Source organism: Colobus angolensis, unplaced genomic scaffold (genome assembly GCF_000951035.1).
Source record: "Colobus angolensis palliatus isolate OR3802 unplaced genomic scaffold, Cang.pa_1.0 Scaffold288, whole genome shotgun sequence".
In the NCBI taxonomy this organism is placed as follows: domain Eukaryota; kingdom Metazoa; phylum Chordata; class Mammalia; order Primates; family Cercopithecidae; genus Colobus; species Colobus angolensis.
The window spans coordinates 1,473,079-1,496,356 of NW_012116132.1; the positions used below are offsets into that span (position 1 = coordinate 1,473,079).

At 49.6% G+C, this 23,278-nt stretch overlaps 1 protein-coding gene across 1 annotated transcript in view; it reads left to right on the forward strand.

Moving 5' to 3' along the window:
- LOC105516691 (chromosome unknown open reading frame, human C1orf95) overlaps positions 1-22,258 on the forward strand; it is a 56,497-nt gene extending 34,239 nt beyond the window's left edge. Inside the window, exons 2-4 of the mRNA XM_011948962.1 lie at positions 16,914-17,093; positions 20,771-20,779; positions 22,107-22,258. Of these exons, the coding sequence (XP_011804352.1) occupies positions 16,914-17,093; positions 20,771-20,779; positions 22,107-22,141 (224 nt within the window). The 3' untranslated portion in view covers positions 22,142-22,258. The remainder of the gene's footprint in view (positions 1-16,913; positions 17,094-20,770; positions 20,780-22,106) is intronic.
- The last annotated feature ends 1,020 nt before the right edge of the window (positions 22,259-23,278 follow it).

A 23,278-nucleotide genomic window follows, 5' to 3' on the forward strand; every position in this document is an offset into this window, starting at 1 on the left:
AGGTCAATGCCATCCTTCACCATTGGAATGACTGGTTTTAATCCTTGGTTCTTTCCTGAAATGAGTTTTCTTTTAAAAAGTAGGTTTCTCAAATCCATTTGGCTCTTTGCTCTTTTAAGACATCAGTATGAGCCAGGCGCAGTGGCTCATGCCTGTAATCCCAGCACTTTGGGAGACCGAGGCAGGTGGATCATGTGAGGTCAGGAGTTCGAGACCAGCCTGGCCAATATGGTGAAAACCCATCTCTACTAAAAAGTACAAAAAATTAGCTGGGCGTGGTGGCAGGTGCCACCATTCAGCTGCTGGGGAGGCTGAAGCAGGAGAATTGCTTGAACCTGGGAGGTGGAGGTTGTAGTGATGGGAGATCGTGACATTGCACTCCAGCCTAAGCAACAAGAGCAACATGCCATCTCAAAAAAAAAAAAAAAAAAAAAGGATATGAGTACGTGGATCCTGAAGGGTCACTCCAAAATCAATCTCATCTGAAAGCCAGTGCACAGGAAGCCAGGCCACTTTTGTTTGACTCTCAAAGTCCTGAAAAGGTTTTCCACAGTCCCAGGGTAGGCTGTCTCCTAAAGCCCCACTACCCCTTCCCCTCTTGTTCTCTGATGAAGCTGAGGGGCCACAGACCTCAGGCCTCTCCCTCTCTTTCCTGGTAGCCAACAAGTTTGTGAAAACAGGCCCAGGCGGTCTCAGTTAGCTTTTGCTGCATGACAAGCCTCCCTAAAACTTAGTGGCTTAAAACAATAGTGTTTATGGAGTTCACAATTCTGTGGGCTGGGCTCAGGGGGGCATTTCTTTGGTCAAGCTGGGCTTGGTTATTCTTAGCTGGGATGGCTAGATGGCTGCGGCCATCTGCATGTGGTATCTCATCCTCTAACAGGCTGGCCAGAGCTTGTCCATGTGATGACAGTGCAGAGCTCTATGAGTGTGGCCTCAGCTCAGGAGTGGCACAGCGCCACTTCCCCTGCATTATATTGGCCAAGGAAAGTCCCAGGTCCAGCCTGCATTCAAAGGATGGGGAAGCAGATTCTACTTCTTAATGGGAGGAACAGCAAAGTCACATTGCAAAGGCTATGGATACAGGAAGTGGAGAACTGGGGCCATTTCTGAAATCCACTGCCGTTGGTTAATGTACCATTCATTCTAGGCCTGTTCTTGTCTGTTAAATGAGAATAAAGACTTGGGATTGTTGTAGAAATCAAGTGAGGAAATATGGCAAAATGCTAACTTCTAATGAGTGCTCAGTGCGTTACAGATTGATTATAATGATAATGGTTTTACCTTTGCCAGTTGGAAGACCGGGAAGGTACCTTTTGCCAGACAAGCAAGCACACATGTCTATCCTACAGGACAGCATAAAGCAATTCTGTTTTTCCTCCCCAGTGCCTTATTAGTCCATTCCTGTCCACCTAGAAAGGTCCTCAGGGAGCTACTCCTCACTGGCCTCTTCCTTTTTCTCTTTCCTCACAGCTCTGTGTCCACTAGAATCCTCCTCTCTGTCACTGGCTATCTTTTGATAATCTTATGTACTTCCTGTAGCATGGCTGCAGAGCAGTGTTATCCTAACAGACTCTCTGACTCTTGTCAGTTGTCCTGACTTGGTGGGGCAGAGCTCTGGGAGGGGCGATGGGAGTAATCGCCCCCTCTGCCCAAGAACCAAGCAGTACAGGCCTTTAGGATTCTAGATGCTAAATGATTGCTGTAAAAACTAAACATCCTCGCCCACTTCTTCTACTCTTCTTCCCCCTCCATTGACATGTTGCCCAGTGATGCTCTTGTTCCAACTATCTATTGTTGTATAGAAAACAATCTCAAAATTTAGTGGCGTGAAAAAAAAGCCATTGTATTATGCACATCACTTCTGCGGGTAGGAATTTAGACAGGGCACATTCAGGATATCTTGTCTCTGCTCCATGATGTGCGGGGCCTCAGCTAGCAAGACTCAAAACCAGGGTGACCTGATGGTTGGGGACTGGAATCATCTAGAGGCATCTTTACTCACATGTCTCGTAGCTGAAACTGGCCATCAGCTGGAACCTCACCTGAGCTGTTGACTGGACCATCTACATGAGGTTTCTCCCTGGAGTTGCCCACATGAGCTAGTTTGGACCTTTTTACAGCATGGTGGCTGGGTTCAAGAGTATGCAGCTGAAGATGCAGGAAGTGAGATCCAGCAGTTTGTTAAGGCCTGAGCCAGGAAACTGGCATAGTGCCACTTCTGTCACATGCTGTTGGTTCTTAGAGAGTTCAGTTTTAAGAGAAAAGTATATGGGCCCATCTCCTGATGAAAGAGTGTCAAAGAATTGGGTGCCATGTTTTTTTTTGTTTTTTGTTTTTTGTTTTGAGATATAGTCTTGCTCTGCCACCCAGGCTGGGGTGCAATGGGTGGTCTCAGCTCATTGCAACCTCTGCCTCCCGGGTTCAAGCAATTCTCCTGCCTCAGCCTCTGCAGTAGCTGGGATTACAGGTGCTCACCATCATGCTGGGCTAATTTTTATATTTTTAGTAGAGATGGGGCTTCACCATGTTGGCCAGGCTGGTCTGGAACTCCTGACCTCATGATCCACCCACCTTGGCCTTCCAAAGTGCTGAGATTGTAGGCATAAGCCACTGCACCCGGCCTGGGTGCCATGTTTTAAATCCACCACACCCCCATTTGGAAAAAGATGGTTCAATTTATCATTTCTTTGCTTGATTTAATAATGCAGTTATCCCATTAGTGAATATTACTGATCACTTACTCAGCATCATTTTACCCTCTTCCTACTTCCCAATAAAATCCAGATTTTCACCCAGGAGTTCATGTCTCCTTTATGCCACCTGGGTTTTGTAGGGGAAGCTGACTCTATTTCTTCTGCCAAATCATTGATTCAAGAGTGGGCAAGTGAACTAACTAGTCCTATCTCAGTAAATCTCAGGACTCCTACTTGGAATGCTGACACAGAAATGTTCTGTCTCCTCTGGAGATGTGGTGTATGGATGTGAACCTAGAACTGCTGCAATTATTTTGTCACCATGAGAGAAGTTGGCCTTGTGATGAAGCTCACACCTTGGAAGACAGAGCAGAGAGATGGAAGACATTGGGTCTCTGATGAATCATTGAGCCAAGAAATCAAACCAACCCTGAATTCCTGTTAACAATAAAAATAGCAAAGAGATATTAGGTACTTAATATGTTCTAGGCATTTTAAGTGCATAATCTCTATGAAGCCTCACACGAAATCCTGGATATGGATACTAGTATAACCCATATCTTACAGATGAGGAAATTGGGCTGAAAAGGTTTGATAGACCTCCAGAGGTAGAATAACTTGCCCAATTTTAGTCAACCAGTAAATGGTAAAGTCAGGAATTACACTCAGCAGTCTGGCCCTAGATTCCATCTTCCTAACACGATCCCACAGTGCCCTTCTAGTTTTGTTTTGTTTTGTTTTTTCCAGTTTGTGAACCAATTTCCCTTTGTTTTTGTTTTCTTGAGACAGAGTCTTTCTCTGCCACCGAGGCCTGAGTGCAGTGGCATGATCTCAGCTCACTGCAACCTCCACCTCTCAGGTTCAAGCAATTCTCCTGCCTCAGCCTCCCAAGTAGCTGGGATTACAGGCACGCACCACCATGCCTGGCTAATTTTTGTATTTTTAGTAGAGATGGGATTTTACCATGTTGGCCAGGCTGGTCTCCAACTCCTGACTTCAGATGATCTGACTGCCTCAGCCTCCCAAAGTAGTGGGATTACAGGTGTCAATAAATCCCTTTGTGATTTATGCCTGTTTGAGTTGGTTACTTCCAAATTAAAGATCACAAGGGACAACTCCTCCCTGCAAGTGTGGTAAGTCCCCATGGCAGGAGCGGCAACATCACCTCCCCATGGAGAAAGCCATCTTGAACTGATTCCATGTGCCCCAGGCAGGAAGTTGTCCCTAGCACTAAAGCATATACATGGGCCATCCGGCAGGGCACAGTTCCAGGAAGGAACACGTGTGTCTGCCAGGCCTGTGGGGAATCACCAGCTGACAGGGTGCACCTGAGCACAAGTCCCACACAGGGCTCCTTCCACCTCCTCTCCTCCCTTCCTGGTCCTCCGAGAGGCTGGGCGCCAGCTCAGTCAAACCACCTCCTTTTCCACTGTTGTTGTGTTGTGGCTGCCTGAGTCTACAGTGGCTTCTGAAGGCCTCTTGGGACTGGAGTCCTTTACTGGCTTCCAACCCAGAAGCCTCTGAGTCTGGCCTCTCATCTCCAGCAGGTGAACCCAAGCCTGCCATTTGGCTAAAAGCCCCACTCTGCCTGGTTAACTGGGAACAACACAATAGGATTGGGAGCTGCATTCCAGGGGTGTTCCTGGAAATTCAGGGGCTTCTGTTACAGCCTTGCAGAGTCCCATGGCATCATTTAATTTTTTGTGTTAGATGTCTGCATGCATCTGTCCCCTAGTTTACTCAACCACTCCATTGCCTTCTCTGCAGCTAGTGAGGAGCCAACTGACAGACATCCTTGAAGAGTTAGATCTCAACAGGTTGCCTAAAACCTTGTTTTAACCAAAATGAGAATTTGTTTTTGAAAAAAAGAGAAAAGCCACCTATAATTCCACCATGGCAAAACCATTTTTACAATATTTTGCTTAATACACTCCAGTCTTTGTCCACATACACACATACGTTAAAATAGTCCCCCACACAATATACTTTCTATTTGTGTAATCTCACTTGAAGCACTTGCCCATCTTGCTGTGTAGTCATCACAATTATAATTTTTCCCAGCGGTGTCACACTGCGGCATAGGGCTGAGGGCCTAGCCTCAGGCTTCATGAGGCTGACACGGTGAACTTAACAATGATAATAACTTTTTTTAAAAAGGTGGAGTGAAGAATAATGCCATTGGCCACAAGTCAGTGTGAGAGCAGGATTCATTGAAATCTTCAATTTTGTTTTCCTAGTCATAATTAATAACTCCTATCTGCCAAGATTCTCCTCCAGCATTCCCTCCTCAGAGGACAGTCCCCATCATCTTCCTTCCTACTCAGTGTGGGGCCCTCCTCATGCCCCAGCTAGGCCTTATTGGTTTCATGCTGTGTTCTAAGTACTTTACATGCGTTAATTTAATCCTCACGTTTACCCTTGTCTACTATCATTGCGCATTTCATAGATGGGGAAATGAGAAATGCTATCATCTAGAGATGAGGTCTAGAGAAATGCCATCACTTGTCAAGGTTGCACAGCTTATCTGTGATGCAGCTGGGATTCAGACCCTGGCATTCTGACGCCAGAGCCCACCTTTGTATTCACAGTGTTATCCTGCCTGTCCCGCCTCAGTCCCTGCTCAGAGGACTGACCACACAGCATTGCATTCTGTGGGTTATTTGCCTCTCACTGCCCCGTGGGATACTTGAGGGCCTGGACACTGAAACACTCAGCAGGTACTTCATAAATGCTAGCTGAATACATGGAAAAATGAATGGATGAAATGAATTGGGTATGATTTTAAGGAGGGGACATGTCTTAGTTCAGGCTGCTATAACAAGAATACCATAGACAGGGTAGCGTAAATACCAGACATCTATTTCTTATAGTTTTGGAAACTGGAAAATCTGGGACCAGTATACCAGTGTGGTTGGGTTCTGGGAAGGGACTTCTTCCTGGTTTTCTCACAAGGTGGGGAGGGAGAGAGAGAAAGAGCTTGGATTTCTTCATCCCTTTATAAGGGCATCAGTTCCATTGTGGAGACTCTAACTCCATGATCTCATCAAACTTTTGCACGATGGAATGCAGTCTTCAGGTCTAGTGACTGGAGTCTGCTACTACCTGCTGTGTCAGAGGCCCACTGAGGCTTTTGCTTCTGAGGGCTCAAAGACTTAAGGGTTCTGGGTGAACCGTTCTCCCATATGCCCAGTGTGTGTAGCCACAGCTTAGGGCACCTGGGGACAGCTCTTCCCACCAATCCCAGGGGTCACCCACGCCTGGCTATGAGCTCCCACTGGTGCCTGGCACACTTGAGCTCACACACACTGGGCTGCTGAATCCCTGGGGCAGTCTTGTTCCCAGGCTTGCGTTTGGTAAGGAGAGAGTGCCTCAGCTTTAACAAGCTCCATGCTGAGCACCTGGTGGGCACTACATCCATGTTATTTGTTATTTGGGCAATCAGATGAGGTCCGGGCATGAGCCTAGAAGTCTTAGCCTTGGGCCTGTGGATTAGTGGCATCATTATGGCAAGGGGTCAGCTCAGGGATCCCTGTTCTCAGTTGCTGCAGCAGCATCCCCACAAGAGATCCCTTTGGGTCTCATCATGTTGTAGGCTCTCACTGCCTTTGATCTCAGAGAGTCTCTCTGGCTGCTGCAGCCTTGGGCAGAACCCCTCTCTGTTTTTAATCTCCGTGTCTACCCATCCATGGAAATGTCATCTTGTGAGGTTGCAAATTCTAAGGAGATGGTAGCCTCCTATAACAAATGTCACCACTGCTGCCCTCACCCATCTTTCCACCAAACTGGCCATGCTTAACACCGACATGCTGGAAGGTAGGAAGGACAAGGCTAAGCCCTCAAGGGCCACTGCATTGTCCTGGGCTCCCCTGCCCTGGCCATTACACAACCACCCTTCCCCATCCCATCCCTGTCTCCTCAGTTCACCCTCTAGCCCTGAAGCCTAGACTCTGTCATGGCAGGCATGGAGTTAGGGAACTGAGAAATTCCATGGGGTTTAATTTCTCCTCCAGCTTAACATCCTGGGAAGACCCCTGAAGAGACCTATGGTGTCCAGTTTTGTAGCACAGCTCCCCAGCCCTGCCACAGAGTGCCCAGGCTGGGAGCACATCAGAGGTTTAGGAGCGGGCAGGCAGAGGGCAGAGGAGGTTTGTTAATAAGCACAAGGAAGCTGATGCACACCCGGAGCCGGTAAAATTAATTATTAGCTCCAGTCGCCCTCACCCCCAGCAGGATGAGAACTGATGTCACAGTCAGGGGACTGAGGGGGATGGAGGAGGGAGCTGGTCTCATTTTCCTTCTGTCCTCAGAAGAAAGGACACTGGATGGGTGTGTGGCATCCAAGAAGGCTCCTGTCTTCTTGCCTTTATGCCAGTTGGAAAATCAAAGGCACACAGTAACAGCTGCAGCCCACCTGATGCTGCAATATACCTGAAGGCTGTGACTTACCAGGGTCTCACCTGCACACCCCTTGTCTGCCTGAAGACTCGTACCCCACTGTGTTCCCCTGACCCCGTCAACCTCACAATCCCAACTCATTTGCCCAAGACCCCTGAGCATTTACCCCAGACCCTGGGAGGAATGAAGAGGGTTCGTCCCAAGCTGGCACTTTCTGACTGGGGAGAGAATGGAGGGCCTCTGGATATAGGGGAGCAGCTGAGGCTAAGGGAGAAGTGGTTCAAGATGCCATACACCTTCTCTCTGCTGGAAGACAGAAGGTCATTCTCTTCCATGAAACCCATGCATGGAAAGATTTAAGTCATAATAAATTTACTCTCCCATCTCTAGTTGATCAAAGGTAGGTTATTGGCCACTGGGAACTGCTGATAGCAGGAAAGACCCCCTAGTTACTGCACTGAAATGATGGGATCCCAACGAAATACTGGCAAATTCGGCTTTCCAGTGGGTGGTGTGACCTCACTAGGGTGTCTGTGCTTTCTCTAATGTTGAAAGCCACTCACGGACCCTTTGCTGCTCCAGGATAGAGGTATCAAGGGCACTGGCAGATTCTTTCTGAAAAAGTGTGTGGAGGGTCAGGATGATGAGGATGCTAGAACCGTTTGTGTTTTACCCTGCACTATTCTAGATCAGTTTTATGTTCTGAATCCTCCTTGCAAATTCCTTGCTGGCCAGGACATGAGGCTGCAGACAGTGCTGGGTCTACAAAACACTTTCTGGGTGACTGACTTGGTGTAATTCCAGGGAAAGACACAGCCCCTCCACAGACCTGCTCAGCCTCAAACGCTGCGCTGATATGCCCTTTGTTTGACACCTTTGTCTCCCACCTAGTGTGGCCTTCTTGTGCTCTGTTCTGGAGTGACAAAGCTGAAAGGATGACATTGCCTTCCCTCAGCACATATGAGCACATGATATCCCAAATCTTCTGCTCCATTTCTTGAGAAAACAAAACCCAAAAGAGTTGGCACGAAGAGCATCTGAGTGGCCCAGGACTCTGGCCTTGCTTTCTGCAGCCTCCTCTGGTTTACTTAGGCCATGGCCATATAGGCCCCGTTCACGTTCAAGGCTGTGCTGATTCTGTGTCCCTGGGACTTTTGTCCAGAAGTATTTGTGAACTTGTAATCAGTTCTCTTTCCTTTTCTTTCTGGTTGAAATAATTGCACAATGAGGCAAAGATGATTAGACCTCCTAAATCAGAATCTTAGGGTGACGGGACACCGGAAGATGTATTTTTAGCAATCTCTCATTTTGATCCTGAACATAATCTTCCATTTAGCTTATTCTGGCCTTGAACTAGGCAGCCCTTGGCAATGGGTCCTGTTTTTCAGGGTGTGAAGAACCTGTTTCTTTGCTTTCAAAATCAGCTGTACATTTCCTTCCTGACCCCCAAAGCTCACATTCAGGGTAAGGCCTTGAAAAAGGCCTTGCTCAACCAACACCCCGGGAGTGAGGAAGGGTGTCCAGGTGTAAGTCACAGCCACTGGGGAGCAGCACATCACAATGACTACAGAGCCAGCTGGAGCTGACAACTGGGATCAAACGACTTGCTGGCCTAGGTCCCAGGGGCAGTTTTTACCCTGAAGTAGCTGCTTCAGAAGACAGCTCTGCCCTTCTCCCACCAAGTTCCAAGAGGCTTCAAGATCCTCTCTCCAAACTCAACACCTCCCAAAGCTCCCACGTGAGTCATGCGAAAAACTGAACCTAGTGAGAGCTCAAAGGATGCTTCCAGCTCCCAGGCTCTTTCTTGTGGGAGCAGAGCCGCCCCTCTCCTGATGGGAGACTGTACCAGCCCACTCCTGACTACTTGCCTCCTCGTGCCTGACAGCCAAGCTTCAGGAACTCTCCCCTGAGGACAGGCCCAGAGAATCTCTTTGGGGCTTCCAGGATGGAAGTGGAGAGACCCTTTTCCCTCCCCACTGCCTTGTCTTGGGGCCTGAGCCCTGAGCTCCTTGGGGAAGCTGCAAGCACAGAGACCACAGTGATGGCAGCCAGGGGGTGCTGTGCTTGCAAAGTTTGGCTCTTCTTGTGTTTTTGCTGCACCTCTCCGTAGGAGGACTTCCACAGGCCTCTGCTGCCTGCCCTTTTTCCCAGGATCATGGTGGGACGTGCACACCACATGTCTGTGCCTGAGTCCCAGGTAACTTACAACACATTGATTTTGGTGGTTGACAGTACCATCCATTACCATCATTTTCCCTGGTGCCAGTTAGCATTCGCTGGGACCTCCAGGAACCGCATGCCGAGGGCCAGCCTCAGCCTCCCTGTCCTTGCTGCAGAGGACCATCTTCCCGCTCCAGCCCTGAGTCATGTGGGGGAAGCCGTTGGACAGAGTGAAAAACCAGAATCGTGGACTCCTTTCTGATGAAGTTGTATGATTTTCTCATTCTATATCTGCCAGGCTAATTCCTCCACCCATCAGAGGAATTGGTATCAGCTGGAGGAATGTTTATTTTTTTTTAAACAAGCAATTCCTAGATCCATCCCTGTGCCTGTGGCAGTCTAGAGTTGGGGCCTTAGCATCTGCATATGAACCTCAGTTTGAGACATTTGATGTACATACTGCTTTGGAAAACCATCAGGGGATGGTTCCCCTTCTCATTTTACCAAGAACCTTGATGTCCACTTATCCCCTACCTGGTTATGTCTTCACCCTGTCCCCTGCCCCCTCCTGGCAGCTTCTTCTCAGCAGATAAACAAGCTTAAGTTTCTCCCACTTAAGGAAAAGTGGTCCTCACCCATGCTCTGGAATCCACATCTCTGTTCTCTCCAAGCCCCCTGACCTCCTGCTCTGAGCTCTGCCAGTCTCCCGACTCCCTGTGGAGCTACTCTTGGCCTAAGCGAGTCTGTGATTGCACGTGGCCCCTCTCACTGAACCTTGCTGAAGCAGGTGACCTGCCCCACCACCTCTTCCTCCAGACAGTTCTCTCCTGTTTCTGGGATGCCCTCTCCTAGCCAGTCTGATTGGACCTCCCCTGTTCCCTTTGTGGTCTCCTTTTCCCTTGCTCACCCCTAAAATCTTGGTGTTTCCCAGGGTCTTTCCTTGAATTTCATGTCCTCCTGGGGTGATCTCATTCACTTTCAACCACTAGTTGAAATTGACACCTCTGGGGTCCTTGTCTCGGACTCAGCTCTCTTCAGTCGGTGGGCACGGCCCACTCTGGGTTTCCCACCCTGGTCAATGGCTCCATCCTAACCCTGTAGTGTGGAAAACCAGAACCCCAAACCCATCCTGTGCCCCTGTTCCTTCCCTACTCCAACATCCAGCAGGTCACTAAATCGAGGATGCTGCCTACCTGTCCTCTGCAGGTCCTGTCTCTCCTACTGCCCTCTCCTCCTTTCTCACTGGGGATTTTGCAAGGCCTCCTCTCCCTGCCTTCCACCTCGCCGCTTCCGACCCATCCCTCCTTAGGGTTCAAGTGTTTGTTCTCAAATTCAAACTAGGCCCGATAGTCCCCTGTTTAACCCCTTCCCAGGGCTGCCTGTTGCCTGGAAGAGGAAGGTGGATTCCAGAGCCAGGCCCGCAGGGCCCTCCCCAGTCTGACCCCTGCCCACTCCAGCTTCACTTGTTTAATTTCTGAAATTTTTACAGAAGTCTGAGCCAGCCTCATTTTTCATCACTCCCCTACACATGCCCTAAGTCCAACCTGTGCACCACTGGGCTCTGAACGGCCAGGTCAGCCTGTCTCCAGATGCTCTTGCCTCCTCTGAGTCCAGTCTATGCACTGCTGAGCTCCAGACTGTGCACCACTTAGCTTCGGACAGTCAGGCTGGCCTTTCTGCAGATGTTCTTCCCCTCCTCCTTCCCTCCATGAGTCCCCATCAGCTTCCCAGCTCCCTGCTGCATCGCCTGCTCTCCTGTGAAGTCTTTCCTGCTATGGCCAAACAGAATTCGTCACTGTTCCTGGTGTGACCCAGTGTCCTTGCCAGAGTGTGAGCTCTCGGGCTGGGGTGGCAAGTTCCCATCACCTGTCTGGGCTCCCATTCCCAGGACTCAGCATTGGCATATGGCTGGCGCTCAATAGAATAAATTAAAACCAACACATGGCTGTTGGGTAGAGCATTTTTATTTAACTGGTAAGACTCATTTAAAACAATTAACACCTCTTCATAGGAAAATGTGCTAAAACCATTTTTAAAATTTACTGCTGAAGAGATTAAAACAGTTTTTATATCATAAATCCATTCACTTAATCTCTACCTTTTATGGCGTGTGGTACCTTATATGGCAAAAGTGACCTGTTGTCATAGTTTCCTAATTAGTGATATCTGAGTTCACACAACTGGACAATATGCGTGCACATGGTAGAAGTCAGTATGTGTATAAGGTTATATTCTTACGTGGCTTAGAGTTATCATGAGTGTGTCAACATGAGTAAAAGAAGGTGCAGAGACCAAAAATCCCTCTGACACCACACACATGCTAAGGTTGTCTCGTCCTTTAAATAAAGTGTGGGCCAGCCCAGCTTTTCCTAACATATAAGCCAAAGCCTTTGCTAGAGATCATTCAGCTTGCACAGCCCTGCTCGTCTGCAGAGCACTGGGCTCACCAGGCCTTCCCTGCTCCACAGGGAATAGGCAGGTACTCAGCCCACTGGCCTCTAATCACTTTGACAATGCCAATGAGATTTCATGTTTTGACAAGAGATGGGCTTGATGACCTTCTGACTCTAAGAATCTCTGAGTTCAAGGACAAAGTTTCCTTATGCTCAAAACTTTCATATACACATTAGGCTTTTATTATTCAGCTGTTCTTGACCTGCAGAAATGCCAATTTCATACGGTTCAGTCTAATAAAAACATGAAAGAACACGGACCACTGTTCCCATTTCCTAGGCCGAAAGAGTGAGGTGAGGCCACAGCCACAAAGAGAGGGTCACTGGGTCTCAGCTCCCACCGAGTCAGGACACTGTAGCCCAGAGATCAGAACATCATCCAATTCAGGGCCTTCCATAAAGGACATAGGGAGGGGAAGGAGTAGGTTCAAGGATATTTGAAAACCATTAAGGATGAAGGTTCTTGCTCATTATTAATAATTTTTTTTTTTTTTTTGAGATGGAGTCTCACTGTGTCACCCAGGCTGGAATGCAGTGGAGCATTCTCGGCTCACTGCAACCTCTGCCTCCCGGCTTCAAGAGATTCTTCTGTGTCAGCCTCCTGAGTAGCTGGGACTACAGGTGTGCACCACAAAGCCCAGCTAATTTTTGTATTTTTAGTAGAGACAGGGTTTCATCATGCTGACCAGGCTGGTCTCGAACTCCTGACCTCAGTTGATGCGCCTGCCTTGGCCTCCTAGAGTGCTGTGATTACAGGTGTGAGCCACCACTCCTGGCTTCTTTCCTTATTTTTTAATGTAAGGATGCAACACCCTAGACTGAAAAGGACTCAGCCTTCTTAACTAGACGGATTGACTTTAAGTCTGGGTTCTGCTGTGAGGGCAAGTCATTTAGCCTATCTGAGCCTCAGTTTCTGTATCTGTAAACTGGGGATAATAATAACTACCTCCAGTGGTTTTAAGAATAAGAGGTAATGTAGGTAGAGAGAGGGTTGCACAGTGCTTAGCAAACTATAAGTTTGCAGCAAATGGCACCTATGTTATTTTCACTTCACATTTTCCACACATATTCTTGTTCATCTTCAACCATCTTTCCACTTCTGCAGCGTTCTCTTTTGTAATAGGTGCACTTGCATGCATCTCCTGTCTCACGTGCACAATGCACTGGCAGAAGCAAAGGATGGTGGCACACACTTCCTAATAGTCCCTGAGTCCTCCGCATCTTCCTGTGTCCACTACTAAGTACTGAGCCCACATCTCCTCCATTCCTCAGCTGCTGACTTCTCATCCCAGTTCATCTTTCCCATCTCAGACACTTTAAATCCACCCTGCCACCTGGGCGCGGTGGCTCATGCCTATAATCCCTGCACTTTGGGAGGCAGAGACGAGCGGATCACTTGAGGTCAGGAGTTTGAGACCAGCCTGGCCAACATGGGGAAACCCCATCTCGACTGAAAATACAAAAATTAGTAGGGCGTGGTAGCACATGCTTGTCATCCCAGCTACTCAGGAGGCTGAAGCAGGAGAATCACCTGAACCCAGGAGGTGGAGGTTGCAGTGAGCTGAGATCGTGCCACTGCACCCCAGCCTGGGGGACAGAGTGAGACTCTGTCTCAAAAAAAAAAAAAAAAAATCCACCCTGCTGACAAATTAATTTTCTTAAGTCCCTGCTTCCATTGCATTTCTCTCCTGCTCAAAACTCTCTGTGAGAGCTCCATTTCCAGCAGGTTGGGGGCAAACTCTTACCCAGGCATTCAAAGCCTTCCACAAATGGCCAGAGTCAGTCCTCCCTCTTCATCCCCATCACCTTCCCCTTGTCACCACCCTGCCCCCTGCACTATCCTCTCCCTTCTCCTCCCAGCAGGAAGAGGCTGGAGCTGAAGTCCCAGCTTCATCACTTTTACCCTTACAGAAGCCCTCAGCCTCCTTCTCCTCTGTCAGATGGGGTGATGAGTTTGCCCAGTACATTGTGAGTTCTTGAGGACAGGGGTCCAGTTAGGTTCCTGAATGAGTCTCTATAGAGACTCCAGAGTTGCACCCCAACCTCATCCCCCCGAAAGGAGGCTCCAGGCAAAACTCTGTGCCCCTAGCTGGCTGTCCATCGGTGTGAGTAGAAGAACAGCTTTGCCTCTCTGGATCTCCCACAGGGCCTCTGGGGCTCTGTGCCAGGGACATAGTAGGGGCAGTTAGTGAGTTGCCTGATCTTGAATCCGTGGTTTTCACACTTTAGTGAGCCTTATGATTCCTTGGAGGGCAGGGGGGAAGCTTGTTGAGAAATGCAGATGCCGGATCATCCTTTAGACATTCCGTAGATCTCAGGTGAGACCCCACATTTTTAACAAATGCCACAGGTGATGAGACAGGTGGCCGGAGGAGACACTTGAGGTTCGGTGTACTTCTTTGAATGCTGACAGGCCACCTACTGTGTATAAGGCACTGTGCAAGGGGCTCAAGGGATGAAAGTGAATGAGATGCAGCCTGGGACCTCACATCGGTGGCAGTGGTTATGATGAGGAGAAGGAAAACGAGGCAGGGTTAGTTTCAGAAATCAGCACGTGGACTCAGGCTTCAGCCTTGGATCTGAAGCACAAAGGTGTGGGCGAGAGCAAAGGCGAGACCTGGAAACTGTAGGAGCCAGCGAGTTGGGCAGGGAAGGGCCTGAAACCAATGAGATGCAGCCTGGGACCTCACATCGGTGGCAGTGGTTAAGATGAGGAGGAGGAAAACGAGGCAGGGTCAGTTTCAGAACTCAGCGTGTGGACTCAGTTCAGAGTGGGAGGCAAAATAAAAAACAAGGCAGCCTCAAAGAGCAGGAACTGACAGAATGGAACGTGAGGAATGTGAAAATGGTCACCAGTCATTTGGCCAATTTCCCAAATGCCCTGCTTTCTGGTCTGGGCCTGCTTTTAACAGGTCACCTACACCTGGGAGGCAGTGCAGCAGGGCGTGGCATTGGCATCTGACTCTGGTGGGTTCAATGCCTGCCTGTGAGTGTGACCTTGGACAAGATGCTTAGTTCCTGAGAGGTATTAGTTAGGGCTCTCCAGAGAGACAGAACAAGCAGGATATATGGAAGGAGATTTTTTTTTTTTTTTTTTTTTGAGACGGAGTTTCACTCTTGTTGCCCAAGCTGGAGTGCAATGGCACCATCTTGGCTCACTGCAACCTCTGCCTCCTGGGTTCAAGCAAGTCTCCTGCCTCAGCCTCCTGAGAAGCTGGGATTATAGGTGCCCACCACCATGCCCAGCTAATTTTTGTATTTTTTAGTGGAGACAGGATTTCACCATGTTGGCCAGGCTGGTCTCAAATTCCTAACTTCAGGTGATCTGCCCGCCTCAGCCTCCCAAAGTGCTGGGATTACAGGCATGAGCCACTGCACCCAGCCCTGGAAGGGTATTTATGAGGGGAAGTTGGCTCACGTGATCACAGAGGTGGAGAAGTCCCACGATAGGTTGACTGCGAGCTGCAAAGCCGGAGAAGCTAGTAGCTGGCTCAAGCGGGCAGCATGGCTCAATCCAAGTCTGAAACCTCAGAACCAGGGAAGCCAACAGTGCAGCCCCCAGTCAGTCCTGAGAGGCCCCCAGGAGGCCTCTGGGGTAAGTTCCAAAGTTCAAAAGCTGAAGAACCTGCAGTGTGATATCTAAAGGCAGGAGAAGAAAAAGCATCTCACTCTGGAAGGAGGAAAGGAAGCAGAGAGGACATTCCCCTTCCTCTGCCTGTTTGTTTCTGCTGGGCCCCCGGCTGATTGGATGGCACCCACCCACACTGAGAACAAGTCTTCCTCTCTTGGTCCACTGGCTCACACATCAGTCCCCTCTGGAAACAGTCTGACAGACACACTCAGAAATAGTGCCCCACCAGCCATCTAGGAACCCCTCAATCCTGTCAAGTTGACACCTAAAATTAACCATCACACTGAATCACTCTCTGTGTGTGTAAGAGTGTAGTAAGCCAAACGGTGGCCTCTAAAGATGTCCACATTCATATCCCCAAACCTGTGAATATGCTACCTGATGTAGTAAAATGCATTTTACAGATGTGATTAAATTAAATGGATGGGGAGAGCATCCTGGATTAACCAAGTGGGTTCTGAATGCTATCACAAGGGTCCTCACCACAGGGAGGCAGCAAGAAGATATAAAGACAGAAGCAGAGGTCAGGGAGAAGGTGCTACGCTGCTAGTGGTGATGATGGAGGAAGGGGCCACAAGCCAAGGAATGTAGGTGGCCTTTAGAAGCTGGAAAAGGCAAGAAAGTAGATTTTCCCCTGGAGCCTCCAGAAGGACTCATCCCTGAGAACCCATTGCAGACCCTTCTAACCTCCAGAACTATAAAAGAATAAATTTGTGTGGCTTTTAACCATGAGGTTTGGGTAACTTGTTACTGACACCGTAGGGAACTATGACAGACACAGAGAATGCTAATTCTCTTCACTGTTGTCATCAGGAGGGCTCAGAGCCCATGTAGGAAAGGGGCCTAACGCAGTAAAGGTAGTGATATTACCCACAGGGGCTGAGTCTTAGACAAGGTGAAGAATGTGACTGCACCCACCACGTTGCTTGGCACCTTGTGGATGCTCAATAGAGCTTAGGCTCCCTGTCCCTCCCCTTACAGGTCAGGGTGTCTAGCGGAACCCCATCAGGGAGGGGCTTTGGGAAACCTGTCCTAGTCTGCACCCTCTACACTGTGCAGGCACCTAGGCTCTTGGCTCCTGTCCCTAAGCAATCAGTGTGTGTGCCAGGTGGTCATTTCCTGGCCCTTCACCTCTCCTGAATTTACCTCTGAGGTTGCTTCTCTGTTAACTCAGACACACCAGCTCCCACCTCAGAACTCTTTGGCCCTTGGAATCTTTGCCACATAAAGTTGCCCTTTCCAACTGCCTGTTGTCCTTGCAAGTGGCTTCCCTGGTGCTCCTTCCCAGAAAGGACTGCTTGTCATGTGATTTCCTTGTCTCCCTGAAAGGTTCCAAGACTGTATGGGGCCCCTGGCAGCCCTGTGCCATACCTGCTCCAGGTGGCCCATGTAGTATGGAGACGAGAAGTGGACCAGGGTCTGGGCAGTGGTGCCACTCAGAGGATAGGGTGCCAGACATCAGTGGCTCTTCTCTGAGCTCTCGGAGGGTGGACAGCTGGGCCCCAGGCCAGCAATGAGCACACAGACTCCTTTGTCTCCCAGCACCCTCAGAAGGCTGTCCCCTCTGGCCTCTCACAGGGACATTCGTCTCGGCCTTCACTGTGCTGTGCGGGGCCCGCACCGACCTCCCGGACAGGCATGTGTGCTGCGTCTTCTGGCTGAACATTGCAGCAGCCCTCATCCAAATCCTCACGGCCATCGTCATGGTGGGCTGGATCATGAGCATCTTCTGGGGCATGGACATGGTCATCCTTGCCAGTGAGTAGCTGCTGGTGCTGCGCCTCCTGAGGGTGGGGGAGTGACCAGGGACAGGAAGGACTTGGGAGGCCTTCATGGCTGGCTGAGGTCCTGCTCACCCACTAAGGACCGGCTCTGGAGAGGGCTTGCCTGTGCCCTCTTCACAACTCCCCGGGCTGCTTGGCACAAGGGACCCTCCCCACCAGGCCTGGCTCAACACCTGCAGGGAATTATGAGTTCATGGCAGGCAGAGTTCCATCATTTAATGCAAACTTGATTCAGACACAGAATGGTTTTGTGAAAGGGTTTAAAGTTACAAAATCAAGTTTACCAAAGACAACTCAGTTACCCTTTCTAAAATAACCTAGCAAAATCTTAAAACAGACTCCACCCATTTTAAGCAGCTATACTTGTCTCCCATACCACCATCCACGTTCCTTGTATTTTCCCACTCCTATCTACCTGTGAGGGCACAGTTCCTCAATAATTGACCTCATCTCTCAGGCACTTTGGCCTCACTCCATACCCCATGCCCCTCATTGTGTCCTATACCCCCCAAAACCATTAATAGCTGGGATCTTCAGTGCCAGAGGTAAGCTGAGCCAGGTAAGGGTGGCAGAGGCAGGAGGGGAAACTCAGGGTTCAGGGGCCTTAGAATTATGTAGAATGATCTATAGTCAACTCAGCCTCAGTTCAGAATCCTGTGAATATCTAAGACCAAGAGCACACATAAATGGCAGGACAAGGGTCAGTGACCAGTTAGGCCACCAGGCCAGAGAAGATGCAGGTAGACACAGAGCCTGAGGTAGATGCAGTGGAGTGTGGTCAGATGGGCTGCCCAGAAGTGGCTCCTCCAGCAGCAGAGATCAGGGGAGGAAGTGGGTCAGCTGCACTGCCAGGATCTCCCAGAATCAGAGCAAATCAGCCAGATGCTGGCAACCAGGGGCAGCCAGAGCAGGGAAACTCCAGGCTGGACCAGCGGCTGAGCAGCAAGCTGCTCCAGGGAGGAATGAACTGGGAAGTGGCAGGGAAGCTGCTCCTTCTTCCTGGGAGGGGTGTGCTCAGGGCAGGGGTTGCCCTGTCAGAGGAATATTGTGAGGTAAGCCCAGCAGGCAGGCCCTTGCATCTCCTTCATGGGATCTCACCCTCTGGGCATGTCCAGGGGCCACTTTCATTTGTCTAGAGAGATGAAGAGCATGACTGATAGGAAGGAAGTGCTGCCAGCCCTTGGGTGAGTCCTAAAACGGGGTCCCGACAATTCCACAGAGGAAATTTGCTGCTTCCCCAGGGGCCTGTGGTCTGCAGGCTCTTGACCCTGTTCCTAACTGGAAGCTGGGAGGTGCTTCTGCCTTTGGAAGGTTGAAGGCTGCCCAATTTGTGCAAGATGAGCCCCTCTTACTGGCTCATCTTCTCTCAAACTGAGCGTCTGGCCAGGCACTGGGGACCTGAGTAAGGAACCTCTGCATTAAAGCGGAACATGACTGTGTCACAGGGTAGGTCTCAATAATGTATGTTGATGCCTCATCTGATCTCTAGAGCTTTCTGGTACACTTGTCTTTGATCTCCTTAGTACCCAGGAACCAAGAGATTGGAAACTTAGAGATAACTTAAAGAGCTCCCTTCATCATGCCCTAGGTGAGGCATTGAGGCCCCAGAAGTGCAGATGGGGATCCAGTCACTTCCTCACTTTCCATTGCCCCAGGCTGCTGACTTGGCCAGAAACTCCTCTGCTGTGGCTGGTGTGGGGGCGCTAACTGGGCTGCAGGATAAGCAAGTGCAAGAAGCTGCAGCCCCCACCTTTGCCACGCAGCCTTCACTGGGGGTCAGTGTCAGCCCCTTGGTTGTCTGCACACTGTTTCCAGGGCTGCTGTCTTTGCATCAAACTTTTGAGAATGCTTTAAGGGGTGTATTAGTGCATTTTCACACTGCTGATAAAGACATACCCAAGATGGGGAAGAAAAAGAGGTTTAAAGCACTTATAGTTCCATATGGCTGGGGAAGCCTCACAATCATGGCAGAAGGCAAGGAGAAGCAAGTCACATCTTATGTGGATGGCAGCAGGCAAAGAGAGTTTGTGCCAGGAAACTCCCATTTTTAAAACCATCAGATCTTGTGAGACTCATTCACCATCACAAGAACATCACAGGAAACACCTGTCCCCATAATTCAATCATCTCCTACCCAGTTCCTCCAACAACACATGGGAATCGTGGAAGTTACCATTCAAGATGAGATTTGGGTGGGGACACAGCCAAACCATATCAGGGGTATAGACTTGCGGGCTGCATACAAAAACCAGTCACACCTCATTCTTGCCCACTGCCTGACTCCCAGACTCATTCACCCATCTCAGCAAGGGAAGCCTTTGCGTTTTTTTTCCCACAACTAATCCCACCCCCAAAGGGTGAATAGTTGCCACTCATAAGATGGTGCTGCAGGTGGGATTATTCCCAGCAACCATGGAACTTGTGTGTCCGAGAATGACTCCTTTGAAGGGAATAAGTACAATGGACTTTCCTGTCCTAGAAGACAGTTGGATAAGGGACTCTTCTTTCCGGTGTCACTCCAGCCCCTTGCTATAAAACTGTAGGAAACTTTTCAGTTGTAACAATACACCTTGGTTTTTCACATGGCATCGCCTGGGGTGTCATCAGCAAACACACCATCACGAAAAACTCCTAAGAGGGGAGTCAGAGAAATCTAGATGAAAGTGGGAGCTAAGATCAGGAACTTGCAAGCATGTTGCTTGATTTATATGAATAACAACAAATAACAATCAACAACACCCTGTCAGTAAATATTTGTTAGCTTTATGGTGGGCTCTTTCTACTGCCATGCCCATGGCAGACATTGCTAATCAATCATGACACTTTCTGCTGACCAATCTCACATGTTCTCAGCACAGGGCTTCAGGTAGTCACTACTAATTGATCCAAGAGGTCTGAAAGATAAAACCTGTTTGCCACCCTCTGGCCTGGGTCTTCCCCAGAATATTTTTATATATGTGGCTCCTCTCCATAGAAACAGCTAAGCACATAGCTCAGACAGAGCCAGTGTGGAACCAGGATAGGACACATTGGCATCTTTAGATTGCTGTAGTCAAAGCTCTAGCTGTCCAGGAGCTACCACTCATGTCCATCTGGAACTTATCTGGAGAAAGGCATGAGCTGAGGATGAAAAAAAAAAGGGCTGGGTGCTGTGGCTCATGCCTGTATCTCAGCATGTTGGGAGACTGAGGCAGGAGGATCACTTGAGACCAGGAGTTTGAGGCTGCAGTGAGACATGATCATGCCACTATACTCCAGCTGGGCAACAGAGCAAGATTCTGTCTCAAAAGAAGACAAGAATAAAGAATGAAGGCAGCAGTGTGGGCATGGCCAGGATATGGAGGGCTGGGGAGGCAGTGGACAGAGCTCCCTGGCAGTATGAGAGCCCCTCGCTGTGCCCCTAGCCACGCCCACACAGCTGGTGGGCAGACCGCTGGCCACTGTGGCTGTCACGATGAGCACTGAGCACTCCCTGCCTGGGGATTGGCATCTGAGAAACCGCTGGCATTGCCCCTGTCCCATCTCCCAGGCCTTATCATGGATCCGCTTTGTTTCCTGTGCGGAGCGTTCCCTATGGCTCTGTTTTCAGGCTGTGTTTTCTCTTCTTCTCTCTCTTTTCCTCCTGCTGCCTCCCACTCTGTGCTGCTGCAGTTTCCCAAGGTGAGTCTGCGGATGGACGTGCAGGCCTCGTGCTGCTGCTTGGGGCCCTCCCCTCCCCTGAGACCCCCAGTCCTGCACACAAACACCCCACCCGCTCTCCCAGTGGGTCAATGGGCTTTTATGTTTAGCTTTAACTTTTGATTTGGAAAATGATTAAACACAGAGAAAAGTAGAGCCCCTAGTAAAATGAGGCCCTAATGCCCACACCAGCCTCAATCACTATCAATTCATGGCCAGCCTCTTTTCCTCTATCATTCCCTATATCTTCCCTACCACAGCATGGGTTTATTAGCACCTAAAATTGAGAAATACTCTGTAAAATGAAGAGAAAAAGCAGCTCAATACACTGAAGCTCCTCTTCAGACTAAGTTCACTGGCTAACAGGAATAACCACTCAGCAAATTCTACTCATGTAATAGCAGCTGGGAATATTTCAGTAGGTATCTTTTTTTTTTTTTTTTTTTAATATTTTGAGACAGAGTCTTGCTGTGTCTCCCAGGCTGGAGTACAGTGGCGTGATCTCGGCTCACTGCAACCTCCACCTCCCGGGTTCAAGTGATTCTCCTGCCTCAGCCTCCCAAGTAGCTGGGACTACAGGCGCATGCCACCATGCCGGGCTAATTTTTTGTATTTTTAGTAAGATAGGGTTTCACCATGTTAGCCAGGATGGTCTCCATCTCTTGACATAGTGATCTGCCCACCTCGGCCTCCCAAAGGGTATCTTCTTAAAAAAACAAACACAATACCCTTTCACACCTAAATAAAGCAGTAACAATTCCTTACTATCCACAGAGCTCACTTTTTCCCTAAGGACTCATGATCAATATTTTAAAGGTTTAGCCTTCAGGCGCCTTTTCCTGCTGTAATGGTCCAGCAGGTTGGAAGCATACAGAGATAGCTGCTCCCCTCTGTATGCCATCTTTCTCCTTCCTCCTCTCCATCCACCCATACCAGATTCTTAACCCTCAGGCAAGCCTGCCTGGCACCTGCTCCCAAGGTTCTGCATTGGGAAATCACACCAGACCAGTCTATGAGTGGCTTCCAGATGTGGGTTCAGGAGCACATCGTTAGCCTTTTAACTCCCACCCCAAATGCCAGCCCGACAAACATTCCCAGTAGACCCAGTAGTCCACAATTCCTGATTGATTATTTTGTTTCTCATTAGAAAGTCAAAGCCCTTGGGAAAAGCTGTGCTCTGATGGTAGCAGTCATTTACACCTTAGTATAAACAAGGCCTCCTGCGTGCATTCTGGGCTAGGGGCACCTCCTGGAGAAATCCTGAAGGAAGCAGGTGTCTAACCATCTCTCCTTTGCTTCTTCCTCACAGGCTACAAGGAGCAGGGCATCCCACAGCAGCTGTGAGCCCACGGGAGCCGCTGGGGAGATCCAGGGGGGCCCTGTGAGGGCTGCAGCAGGCAGCTTTGGGCACAAGGACCTTTACATGTTCTCGTCTGCCATTTTCTGGACTGGGGGTGGAAAGGGGGTATTTTTAAAAATATTATTTATTTTGAAAACGCATCTGCTTTTCTCAGCAGGTTGTGAGGGCTGCCAGCCCCTCCCGCTCCGGAAAGCACTGTGGGCGCAGGCACCAGAGCATCAGAGAGCGGGGTGGAGATGAGAACGCCCACAGAGAGGCTGGGATGCTCCAGCAGGCTCCAACCGGCCTTGCTGTACCCACTGCCCACTGCAAGGGCACGCCACAGCAGCTGGGCCGGGCCACACCAGGCCCTGTCTGGGTGAGCAAGGGCTCACCAAGGGGACAGACCGTGGTAAACCCGTCCTCTGGGACCCCACCCGCCTCCAAATCTGGTGCCCTCAAATCTGAGTGTTTACCGTGTGGTCTCCTGGGGGCAGCACCAGGGTGGGGGTAAGGATGGCCAGGCTCCACTCTAGCGTGGAAAGGCCCACTGTGCCCAGAGCCAGCCTGAGACCAGTCCCACAGGCGTCTCCTGGGCCTGCCTCCCTGACCGCACCTCCGCCTCCTCGCAGCTGAAATCTAAGGGCTGGGTGTGTCGTGACCTGTGTTTTCCTGGGAAGGAGAGGAGTGGCTCCTTCCCTGGGGTGAAACTGCCAGAACTGCCAGATGTTTATACACAAAATTATTAGACCGAAGCAGGAGTGGGCAGACTAGCAGTCTTTCACCCAATACTTAAAAGCATTTCTGGCCCACATTCCTTTTTCTCAAGTCATTGGGGCCAGATGGGTCTCTCAATTGAGAAATTTTAGATTTGAGAAAGACAATGCGATCCATTTATCGTACACTTTCTAACTTCCCAGCAGAGTGTGGAACATCCCGCCTACCATCAGGCACGTGAATATTTCTGCAGAGAAACATGTGACTAGTCTCATCAGTTGGGATCTATACAAACTGTAAATAGCCTCACCTCAGTTCAGTCTAATTTTGCCACTAAGTAACTTAGGGAAAAACTTACCATTTGAGAGCTTTTGGGGTTTCAGAATTGCAAGAACAATTGTATGGGGTTGTGGACCTGGATCTGC